General features: G+C 38.4%; 1 protein-coding gene across 1 annotated transcript in view; it reads right to left on the reverse strand.

The window, feature by feature from the left end:
• The window catches only part of RECK (reversion inducing cysteine rich protein with kazal motifs), a 46,906-nt gene that overhangs the window by 12,642 nt on the left and 21,890 nt on the right, over positions 1-12,374 (reverse strand). Inside the window, exons 7-13 of the mRNA XM_084202942.1 lie at positions 7,723-7,756; positions 6,728-6,925; positions 6,075-6,342; positions 4,446-4,625; positions 3,313-3,525; positions 2,422-2,558; positions 1,805-1,945 (exon numbers count right to left, since the gene is read on the reverse strand). Coding sequence (XP_084059068.1) covers positions 1,805-1,945; positions 2,422-2,558; positions 3,313-3,525; positions 4,446-4,625; positions 6,075-6,342; positions 6,728-6,925; positions 7,723-7,756 — 1,171 coding nt within the window. The remainder of the gene's footprint in view (positions 1-1,804; positions 1,946-2,421; positions 2,559-3,312; positions 3,526-4,445; positions 4,626-6,074; positions 6,343-6,727; positions 6,926-7,722; positions 7,757-12,374) is intronic.

A 12,374-nucleotide genomic window follows, 5' to 3' on the forward strand; every position in this document is an offset into this window, starting at 1 on the left:
GAATTACTACACTGACTTGCAAAAAACATAAGGTGTTCTTGAGCAGCCTTACCCTCCCCCTTACATTCACCCATTTCACAGGCAACAAGCAGCAAAAATAGAAGACAGTTGCTAGAGACAAAATTCTGAAGTGCCTGTAGAGAGGTTACTTTTGAGAAATAAACTTGAAATTACAAAAATTCAAGTATTTTAATTTTTCAGCTCTGTAGCGGTATGAAACGTTATATGACAAATACTTCAACTTCTCCAATACAGAATTTGAATTGAAGGGTCTCATAAGCAAAGCCCAGTCATTTGCCTTCTCTCACAGATTTTATTGTGCCTTTCTACACACTTGTATCTCTTAAGTGAATACTGAAGGATTCTTACAAACATGTCAGGAGGGGAGAAAGGGAGAAAAAGCAGGAAAATTGGATTTAAAAAAGAAAAGACTGGAAAAGAAAGGAAAAAAAAATTAAAAATTGCAAGGAAAAATAATAAAATAAATAGATTGAAATAACCCTACAAGAGGTGAATTGCAACAAACTCCCTGAAACTTTCAGCCAATAAAAAGACTGAATTAAATCATAAAAGTCACTTTCCAGCCTTCAGAGGAAGCAAACTATCACTTTGAAAGCTCTGTACTCAGAGCTTGTTTTCAGATGACTTTGACTGACTTTTGCAGCAAGTAAAGACAATACAACCTCTATGGTAATAAGGCTCAGCTTTCCAGGAAAACAAAAATATTTGCAAGGGTCATAGAAGCATAACCAAAACAATGTCCCTAGGCTCACACAGAGAATAAGCTGAAGTCTATCCTCACTTTTAAAAGAGCTCAAGTAGAGCAGATACATGAGTGAAGCAAAACCCTACTTTCCTTTTTAATTAGGAACCACTGGTGAAACTGCTGATCAGCCACAGAACTGCTGGAAGAAAAGAGGCTGAGGGAACAGCTATGGCAATGTTCTCCATCACCTCCTCTAGAAAGGAGGCTGCTCCACACAATTCAGTGTAAAAATCAGCGTTGCTCTCACTTGCTCAGTCACACACATGTTCAAGTGGTCACCAAATGCACACTTTCTGCTCTGCTTCAAGAACCACAGCTGACCCCCCATGTCACTGAATGACACCTCCTGCTTTAAAGGAAAGGGGAAAACTGTGGCAAGCACTACCAGTGCATAGGGCAGAACAATGAAGGGGTTGTAGAAGTTGGACATTGCAGAGTTTCACATTTCCTTTTGTAGGTTTGATCCTTCTTATTGACATCACCCAACCCTGCCAAAGTCAGGGTTATGAAAACTTGAAACTTATTCTGCACGAGGCTCTCTCCCCAGTCAGCTCACACTAACACATGGTCCTGAGGTTAGACAACACCAGTGCTCTAAAACAGCAGTTCCCAAATGACCAGAAGTGTCTTTCTGGTGAGGTGCAACCACATTAAAAGTGTCACTGAAGGGGGCAGAAGCAGAAACGCATCGGCTGCATGTCCAGTTGTCTTTGGAAGAGAAGGGAAGGGCTGGCTGCTGGGTCAGTGGGAGGGGAGCTGTGGCACTGTGCATCTCTTGGCTCCTGTGGGTTGTATTCCCCTCTTTTTGTTACCTCCCTTGTCATCAGCAGCACCATCACAACCATTATTATTAACTTTATTTCAGTGACTAAACTGTCCCTGCCCAGGCCGGAGGGGGAAGCAGCGAGCGGTGTGCAGTACTCAGGTGCCAGCTGGGTTAGACCATGGCACAGCAGTGCACTTCAAAACCTCCAAAACAACATTTCAATGACACCTTTACCTGCAAAATTCAGTCAAGAGAAGCCTAAAACACCTTACCTGGCACACACAAATATGGAAGACACAGCTCTCCAGATTGACATCCTTTTCTATTTACTTCACACAGCTGATTAGCTGCACATGGGTTTGGATTACAGGGATGTGTGACATCTTCTACAATGTTACCTAAAGAACTCGGGCCTGAAAATAGAATACACATCATCTACAATGATATTTACATGAGGTGTATGTTTCTTCAGCAAAGCATGGCATTTCGTACATCCAGTAAAATAATATTTTTGACATTTCTGTGAATTTTTTTTACTTTAATTATAGATGTAGAAGCATGATATGACCAGGTAGTTAACTTATTTCAACAGTTTAATCCGCAGTCCTGGAAATAATGACCCAGATGATCCTTCACATGCAAAATATATTCCCTTTATCTTGTCTGCCCAATAATTTTCTTGTCACATATGCCCAATACAAGAAGGAATAGAAGCAATGAACTGTGGCAACTTGAAAATCCAAATTTTCTCTAATACACTAAATAAAATGTCTCAAATTCCAAACAATTTTCTTAAAAATAAATAATGAAGATTATTAAAAGTAATGACAAGCATTCAAAGTGTTCTGGTTTCTAATTTTGCTGCTAACATAGGTATGTTGGTACTTACTCAGGTAAGTATCCAAGGGTATACAGTTCTCCAAGTCGTCTGTTGGAGATAAGAGCTCACAAATACTCTCAGCTGAGTGGCCTTCAGGGAATTTATTATGATCTCCACACTTCTTCAATATTTCCACACAATCTGATCTACAGATAAATAAAGAGACAGAACTTCATGAAGACTACCTGAAGGTAAAAGGGCTTCGGTGAAAAAGATTTCTTTCTATGGTATTCCCTTCCCTGAATCCACTTTCCCAATATGCCTCACAGCAGAGTGTTTATATGTATGTGTATGCTACATTTTACATTGGAGGAAGGAACAAATTTGTGACAAAAGAGAGTAACTACTGCTTGTACTACTCCTCTTTGACTTTGGCCTTGGTGATCTTCATTTTCTACGGCATCATATGCATGTATCTTCCAAGACCAAGCACTTCCTTCATTTACTAATGTCTAATAAGGGTTGAACTCTGCCTCACTACCTGCACTATTAACTGCTCTTTTTTCTACTCAATCACCTACTTTCAAAATTTATTAAAACAAAAAACAAGTTTTTTTTTCTTTTCAGATCATTCTGTCAGCTGAAAGTCATCAGTAGATCCCAAAACCAAAAAAAGAGGAAAGGTTTAAGACCCCATGGAGAGCCAAAAAAACTTCAACACGTCTGTTTTATCTTTCACTTTACAATGTAAACATTTACATCCATCTCATTAATAGGCAAATATCTTCATTTACAGTGATGGACATTCAAGCAATGGCAACCATGCAATTTCATATTCCTTCCATGTTTGCCTTGCCATGTTTTCCTAACATAGCAAACATGGTCCCACAGCTTTTTAGTTTTCATTAAAATCCTTTGTAAAACCTCTAAAATGGTTTCTGATTTCCCCACGGTACTTACTTGCAGATAATACTTCCTCGAGATTTGCTGTGACAAGGTTTAATCTGCAGGGAGCAGGCAATTGCTTTCCACATTTCTGGCTGGCATTTTTTAATATCAAGCACAGGAATATTTATGAAAGGCATCTTAATACTCCCTTTTTCCCATAGCTTCATGTCATTCATGGCTCCCTGGTCTGACTGGGTATTGCAGCTTCTAAATAGTTCTGTTGGTCTTAAAAGGAGAAGGTAAGATATAGCATGTATAAAAGAAAAATAAAGTAGCACACGTTTTCCCTTTTCACCCCAGGAACTCTACATCCTTCATATGGCTTGCTTTTTGTGGTAAACAAGCAATTAATCCCTCCCACAGTTAAGCAAGATCAGAATAAATTTGAAATCTGTCTTTAAGGAAGATAAGGTCTTTAAGACTCAAGGCTGAAACTCCCTTCTCACTTCTAGCTCTTAGATCAAATATCACTTTAATACTTCTCACCTGAAGTTGACCCAAGAGCAACTATCTTAGCCCAAATATCTCTGTAAATGTTTCTTGGTGAATCACTAATGCAAGTTGATTTATGATTTATATTTAGCCAGGCTTAGGATTCTCCTATTAATACTCATGCCACAACTAGTAAAAATACTCATGCCATACTAGTAAAAAAACCCCCAAAACCAGAGATCTCTAATACCTAAGAAAATTTAGGCCTTTTTTTAAACTCTAACTGTAACCTTGCAATTACTTTCAGACACCACTTTGAAATAATACAGTACAAGCCCACAGAAACATCTCTGCAAAAAAGGAATTCTGAAAACGAGTAACATGTAAACTTAACAAACACTTTAAACTTATTTATAATACACAACATTCCAGTAACCATGACTTACTTGTCTATGCAGTAAGACAGAGGAATACACACAGGTAATACACTGTGACATTTTACAAGTTCACGGGTTAACTTTTATTCTTTTAAGTTTTGTTGCATCTATTGCCAAATACATTTCCAAAAGTTCATTCTAAAGAAAAACTACTTATTTTCAAATAAACTAAAACCATATTTGCAGAAAGAAAAGAAGTCTTAAAAACATTTCATTTTATTTTTGAAATCAAAGCATAGGAATTCCTTTATAAAACATTCAGTGTCTCTCTCCTACCTGTTATTAAAATTAGTGCAGTAAGTAAGATTTCTACAGCCCAGCTGACAAGGTTCTCGTACATCTGCTAAACAGGTCAACATGGAAACTTCAACTGCATTATACTCACAAAAGCGATCAAATTCTTGCCAGCTCTGTGAATTGCCCCAGCTCGTGCTATAAAGTTTAGTGCAGAGCTCTCTGAAAATGAAAAAGAAATAGAGATGAAGAAAATAAAATTAAAAGAACAATATCCATTCAGATCTAGCCCATCACTTTGCTCCATCACTCTGCCTCCGCCCACCACAGAGGATTGTGTCAGAGCCCATAAAGTCTCCAAGGGTGCCCAAATGTCGTGGTCAGAGCAAAGAACCCATTTTGCTCAAGCACGTCAGCACATCTTTAAGCTAGTAACACAGAAAGACTTCAGGATATAAAACTGCAATATCCAATAAAAATGTTACACCTGGAAACCTGAACTTACAACTTTGAGATGAAAACTAACCCAGCTGATTTTACTGGTAATAAATCCAAGTTGACAACACAATGAACAACTTCTAATTCCATCCTTCAGCTTCAAATCACACTTTCTCCTCCTACAGAAATGACTCTCAAGCAAAATACATTCCTTCTTTTGCCCTGATGTTTGAAACAGGGACACTGTTTGCTGCTTTTGTTTGAGATGCTTCCTTGAGATGTTTCCAGCAATACCCAGCTCACATTGTTCACAGAAATGTCCTACAAACTACAAAAGTTTCCATCCCCAGATATGGAACTTCACTGTATAACTGGATCTCCTGCCTATTGAAAAACTTGATAGAAGGATCCATCTTAGAACTCATTGTCAAAGCAAGGAAATAGAAGATACTTTATTAACTATCCTATGCTACAATGTCCTAAGAAATAATGTAACTCCAGGGCTCTACTATGAAACCCCTTAAAGATCCTGCGGCATTCATGAGACGGAAGACTGGAAACTTTGATATAAAAGGAATTATCAGCTCTAAAGTGTTTTCCATTTATTCAGACACACTGATGCATTTAAAATGCAATCAACATCTATTTTTAATGTGGACAGAAAACCACTCTAGACTAAAAATGCCTCAATAATTTGCAAGCATGCAACAATTTGCTGAAAACCTTTGTGTTTCTAAATGTCAGAATAGTTAGTTCCCTTATTTAATTACTGAATTACCTAAGTTATTTTTCACCGACAAAAACCAGAAGAGCATCTAGACAGGAATACTGCCAAGGTTTTAACACCAGGCACTTGAGAGTTTGTGGAGCTGATTGTCCTTTTGTCTCTCTTTAGCATCTCGTTCAGACCTCTTAACCAGAGGCTGCAATGTTGGCTATTATGAGCACAAGTATGGTACAAGTTTCATTAACCTATTGTGTGTTCTTTAATAAGCCAGTGCCAATTGTAAGAAAAGGCTAATTCCTCTTACAAAACAATATGTTTTGAGAAACAGAGTATTGGACAGAATACATTACTCAACAGATTACTATCTGGTTACCTGAAGCTGTATTTTTTCTAAGAATTCCAGAACTTCCTGTTTGGTGTACACAGCAAGATTCAGGCAAAGGCCAGAAACAAGACAAACTCCTAAGTACTTTCACAACTGGAAATGAGGTTGGAGATATACTGACCTGCATGTGGAAGAATTTGCTTTAGAACAGCAATGGAGCTTAGCTCCATCGAGGCCTGTTGAAGGTGGGGGGTGCACAGTGACTCCGGGGTGAACAGATCTTGAACTCTCAAGAAAACATTGCCAAAGTGGGTCCTGAGGGAGAGGCATGGTTTTACAGCCTTCTATAAGTCCATCAACAATTTCAAGCTCTGTTTTCATTGACATTAGAATTCTTTTACAAGCAGTCTGACACGCATAGTCTTCAGCTCTATCACAGCAATACAAACCTGTTAACAAAATCAAGTCAAGCACAAAACAACATTAAAGATGCACAACATAGCAGCCCTGAGAAACAAAAGTGCTGTAAGGTGCCTTCTCCTTCTCCAAAGAAACTCAAATAACATTGCTTCTCCTGTATAGAATCAACTCTGGAAAAAAATACAAAGCCAATATGTAAAAATGAAAAGTAAATAAAAATTATGAATGCATCTAAACCAAAAGTTATCATCATATAAATTCAAAGCTATCATCATATATATTCATATACTTATAGTAATACAATTTATATGAAAGACTTCTACAATTACACATTTTATATGAAATGTACAAGAAGTACATTTTCAGTATCCTCTATAACTTCCTTTCAGTAAAGAAGGATTTCCTTGTACTTACTGTCTGTGGGGTTTCTCATTGGATACGACTGTGTGTAGTTATTCACGCAGTGTATGAGCTGAGGGCTGATGGATGCACAGTAATTTTCAACTGCTTTAATTTGGGACGGACCAGGAGAGGAGTCTGTCCGAAAAATTGCTTGGCAATACTCGCGGCAGTTGGTGTGGTGACCTGCGTAACTGCAACAGACTGACCCCACTGGGGAGGCAAACAGACAAACAACAGAGAATCTGTGGGTTCTGACACACAAGGATGCTCAAGGAAATGAAAGAAAAAAAAAAGAAGAAATCTATGCTCTGCTGAAAAATCTATGTCTACAGAATGACTGGAAATATCTGTTACTAGCCAAACTACATTTGTTTGTCTGGCAGGAGAAAAAAGTCAGTATTAAAGCTGCCTTGAACTCAAGCTCAAGACATTAGCAAGCCAGCTGAATCTCATTTTCAGCTGTTTTGTTCTTATTTTAGGTAACCAGACATGTCCAATAATTGAATTAGCAGAGAAATACTTCCAATAAACAAACAAATATCAGAGTAGTGTCATTCAAAAAACCCAAACAGATGGTACTGGTGATTCACTCATTTTTGCTATTTTGTTAAATACATATAGTAGTTCTACAACAGCTTCTACTGGAATTAATTCTGAGACACTGATTTCATTTTATATAAACAGATATCAGGCAACAAAATGCATGGTTCTTCAACATTTCAACTATGCATTTAATTTTGCTACTTAGCACGCATCAAATGAACAGGCAGAAGAAAAAGATGGCAGAGAAGATAAACACAGATACACAAATTAAAATCTGATATTAATTATACACATAGCCAAATCCCTTTATTACTTGAGTAAGACAACTTACTCATGGCTTTTGCTTATATGGGTCTGAAATCCACGTGTTTGTGTATATGTTCACCTGCATATCCTCTTATAGTTTAGAGAAAAAATGAATAATACAAAAGAAAAACAAAATAAACTATTCATTATATACTTACTTTCATTTCTGTTAATACAACTAAAGAGAGCATTCTGAAATCAAAACAAAAGCAGTGTTACAAGCCAGAAAACTTCAAATACATATTTAAGTATCCAGTCATTTGTTATAATGAGCTAATAAACCTTTGGTATTATTTGCTTCAATTAGATTACATTAAAACAAAGCCACAATACAAACAGTGAAACCAGGAAATTAAGAGATCAAGGGTCACCAAAGTTCTGTGTGTACTCATAATAAAACAGATAACTATTCAAGCAAACAAGTAAGTTGGAAGACTTTCCTGGACTAACTTAGAAACAGGGTAAACTGCTATAATAGGGTATCCCAAAATGCTGGGATTTTTTTTTAAGGACAATAATTTTAAAGATTCTATGTAGAAAAAAATGATTCTGCGCAGATGGATGCATGCAAATAGTAAATCTCAACAAAATAAAAGGTAAATCTCAACAAAACACTTTAAAAGCTAAAGCATGCAACCAACTCCCTGGAACTGGAGCTGAAAGGCACAGCTGGGGGATGTACATCTCAAATGTCAGAAGAAGGGAAACACACACATCCTGCTTTGTTTCAGAGGTCTCTAATCTGCAGACCAGTCATGGTTTGGGCTGGAAGGGATCTTAAAGTCACCTAGCCACAACCCCCTGCCATGGGCAGGGACATTTTCCACTAGACCAGGCTGCTCAGAGCCCCATCCAACCTGGCCTTGAGCACTTCCAGGGATGGGGCATCCACAGCTTCTCTGGGCAACCTGTGCCACTGCCTCACCACCCTCATAATAAAAAAAATTATTCTTTGTATCCAGTCTGAAACTACCCTCTTTTAATTTACAATCATTAACTCTTGCCCTATCACAACAAGCCCTGCCAAAAAGTTTATTTCCAGCTTTCTTGTAGGCCTGCTTTGGGCACCAGGAAGTGCTGTAAGGTCTCCTGGGATCCTTTTCTTCTCCAGACTGAGCAACCCCAACTCTCTCAGCTTGTGTCCAAAGGAGACATCCTCCATCTCTCTTTGTGGCTCTCCTCTGGACTCATTCCAACAGGTCCACATCTTTCCCATGCTGAAGACGTAGCACTGGATGTAGCACATCCCATAGCTGGATGTACCACTCCAGGTCTCACCAGAGCAGAGTAGAGGGGCAGAATCCCCTCCTTCATGACTACTGAACTCTTACCAAAAAAACCTACAGTCTTCCCCACACTGAATAAGCACATTTCCCATTAAAAAAATTAGGTACTGCATATAAGCTGTCTGGAACTCTATGAAAAGATGAAGTCATGAGGTTGAAATTCCAAAATGTAGTTGCCAGTTATCAAAGACTGAAATTATATGATAGTGAGAAAAGAGAAATTTGAATTTAGAAATATCTAACCTCTACAATTGTCAGAAGACCAGATTATAAAACCTGATCAATATAGTGACAAAATACAATCCCCATCTTCATAAAATTTCTGATCTCCATTTCCCCTATCCCTATAATTAAATTTGTATTTCACACAGAAGAGAGTATCTAGAGAAGAAAATAGAAACACCATCAGACTGATCCCAAATCATGTGGGATTAAAGTCTTGCTTCAAAACAGGAAAGCACCAGATGTGCTACTACCTCTAAGACAAGCAAGAGAGCTCAAAATGCAGACTTAGTTCAAGCTCAGCAGTTCACCATTCTTCATCTCTCTTAGTTACTAGTTATTCACTGCACTGCAGAGAAGTGGGTATCCCAAATAATCTTGGGGCTATTTTTGTGCAGATCTGTACTGCTGCAAACAGATGAAAATACAAACGTGTTGGGGATTAACTTGATTATTTTATTTTTCCTTTTGACTTAGATATTGTTTAGTGTGTAAGAATTTGTTTTTAATTTGTATTTTTGACTTGCTTTCTTCTGAACACAAGATCTTAAACAGGACAGTCCCAACACTGTAATGAGCAGCATCAAATTCCTTCTGTTAGCACTAAGAAATTAATTTAAATCTTGGGTAAGCCATGGCAGATGTGGCAACGAAAGGCCCTGAGAGAATAAACACACATCTGACTTGAAAGTGTAAGTTATTTTTCCACAAACAGCAACTATTTATAATTCTAGTGATCAAGCACAGATCTATTGGTACACCTCACACAAAAACTGAAAAATCCGCCTTACATAAAACAAAGCCCTAGATTTCATAAAGTAGCAATTCAGACTTTTTTTTTCCATGCCAAAAACATCCTCTGCAATATTTCAGGTATTTTCTCCCAAAAGCACGGATACTGCATTATTTCTCTCAGGTTACAACGAATTTGCAGCAACATTCTTCATCCCAGCAGCACGTTTTCATCTGATTAACTTTAGATGTTCCCTTCTTTCCCACACACAAACTGAATCCTGTTACACATCCATCTGTGTAACACGGATGAGGGACAAGAGAATTAATGGAGAAAGAACACAGAGGTGGGGTCACCATCCTACATCTGTAAAGAACAGATTTATACTGCTGCCCAAATGGTCATGACATTTTTGTAGTACCGTGTGTCCTTCACTGTGGATGCCAGGCAAAGGTTACCAGAAAAGCCCTGTTTCCATGACGCCACCCGGTTTCCTTGGGACCTGCCACACACAACAACACTCTGCCCCTAAACTGACTCTCCTCAGAAGCTGCTGAAATTTGATTTCTCCAGAGCCACCCTGCATGGAGCACTGGAAGGTGGCATATGGCCGGCCAGGGGTCTCTCTACAAACCTCGAACAGGACGGGACTGCTGGGGAAGGCGTCTCGAGCTGTTGTCTTTTCCAGCATCAGTCTCATTACATGGTTGTGACAATGGGAAGATGCCAGCAGCTCATATCCCAGACAGCAGACCAAGAACTTAATGTTACAACTTTAAAAGCTTTTTTGACCAGTCACATAAAGCAGAAGCATATTGACAGTAGTTCTATCTAACCACTATAAGCACATGTACCTTGGGTTAAAACAATGCCTGCTTATTTCAAATACAATACCTGCTTGTGAGCCTTCAAACACAATGCACAGAGCTCCATTACTAAGCCTAGAACTGCCTAATATCTCACTCAATATAGTTTTCTGCAGCTTAGGGAGTTATTCTAGACAAGCATTAATACGCAGACCATTGCTCTATTTGTCCTTACTTTTCTACTTCTTATATAATTTTTCTGCTGACCTATCTTATGACTACTGCTTACCTCTAATCACAGTTCTGCTGTCTCTGAGGCCTGCCTTTTACAGCTTTCCCAAGACCCTCTGATTTTATGGATTCCCATAGTGGCACACAAACCAGCCAGGCAGAACGAACGCTGTAACTTTATTATTTAAGGCACTGGGACAGCAGAGGCTGCTGGAAAGTCTGAAGTCTGTCTGCCATGGTTATACCAAGTATTTGACCATACTGTTAGCACAAACAATACTTAGAATCATACTCTAATGCTGCAATAAACTCAGATAAAAATTGTCACGTTATTTAGAAGTTGAATGATACAAAAAAGCGATTCTAAAGCAGTTAATGAATAATAGTCTCGCTTGCCCTGCTCAGAGGACACAAAAGGAAGGAGAATGTTGACAAGATTATGGTATCTACTAATATTCCTCCTCTAAAGAAGGGCTCAAATCAAGACAAAATTATCTTCTCACAGCGATTTCACACACCAATTTTATACATGCAGGAAGTCCTAACCTAATCATAAATCTTCTTTCTGTATTTTGAAACTACATTTCCACAGACTGCTGAATCACTGTAATAATCCTCACATTTCGGTTAAGAGGAGGTGTCTGGCTTCTCTTTTCCACCTTGTCCCTGCTCCCAGCTGTATAGTTTTGTGTATGCCCTTACACCATGACCTTGTCATGACCTGATCTCTCTCACTAACCCTGATGAAAACTCATTTTTCTCATCCCCTAGGATTTAAGTCAGCAATATCAACAGGTATGATACTATGTAAGAACAGAACAGAAGAAGCATTTTTAGATATCTTTCAGGAGGACCTGCCAGATGCCAGAGGCAGAGTAAGGCAAGGAAGGGGAAGGAATGTGTGAGGAAAAATGGCAGTCAAAGAAAGGCAGGGGAAGAAATTCAGCTGCACTGAGTTGTTACAGCAACTCACCGTATTTCACAAAACTCTAAGTGTCTGTAGCCGCCACTAGAATGTTAGCTGAGGGTGCTGACTTTGTTTTCTGGGTAAGGTTCAGTTTATATGTACGTATATACCCCTCACACATGTGAGGGGTATAGCTACACAGATATGAGATAATTAAAACTCAAAATGAGTGTCTAATCACGTGTTCATAAATAAAGTTAAGAAGATTAGACAGTCAGTCTGATTTGAATTACTAACTGCATCTTCTTTTCAGAACACACGGTTCATGTCCATCTCTACTAAATTAGCACTCATATCTAAGAGGTCACCAGCTTTTCTGCCCACTCAAGGTTTCTTTGGAATCTTTGAGTGAACTGGCAGTGAAGAAAGACACAGAAAACAAAGCAAAAGGTAAAAGACAGATATAGGTAAGGAAAAACAAAACAAAATCAGCCAATCAACACAGAAACCAAACGAGGAGAAAAATATGTTCTCTTTAAAGGAATGACTAAGTCATCAGAATTTGGGAAAATGATGGTACAAAGGCAATGCTGTGTATGTACACACACAGTCTGATACTCCATTT

Source organism: Fringilla coelebs (genome assembly GCF_963513975.1).
Source record: "Fringilla coelebs genome assembly, chromosome: 1".
NCBI lineage: Eukaryota > Metazoa > Chordata > Aves > Passeriformes > Fringillidae > Fringilla > Fringilla coelebs.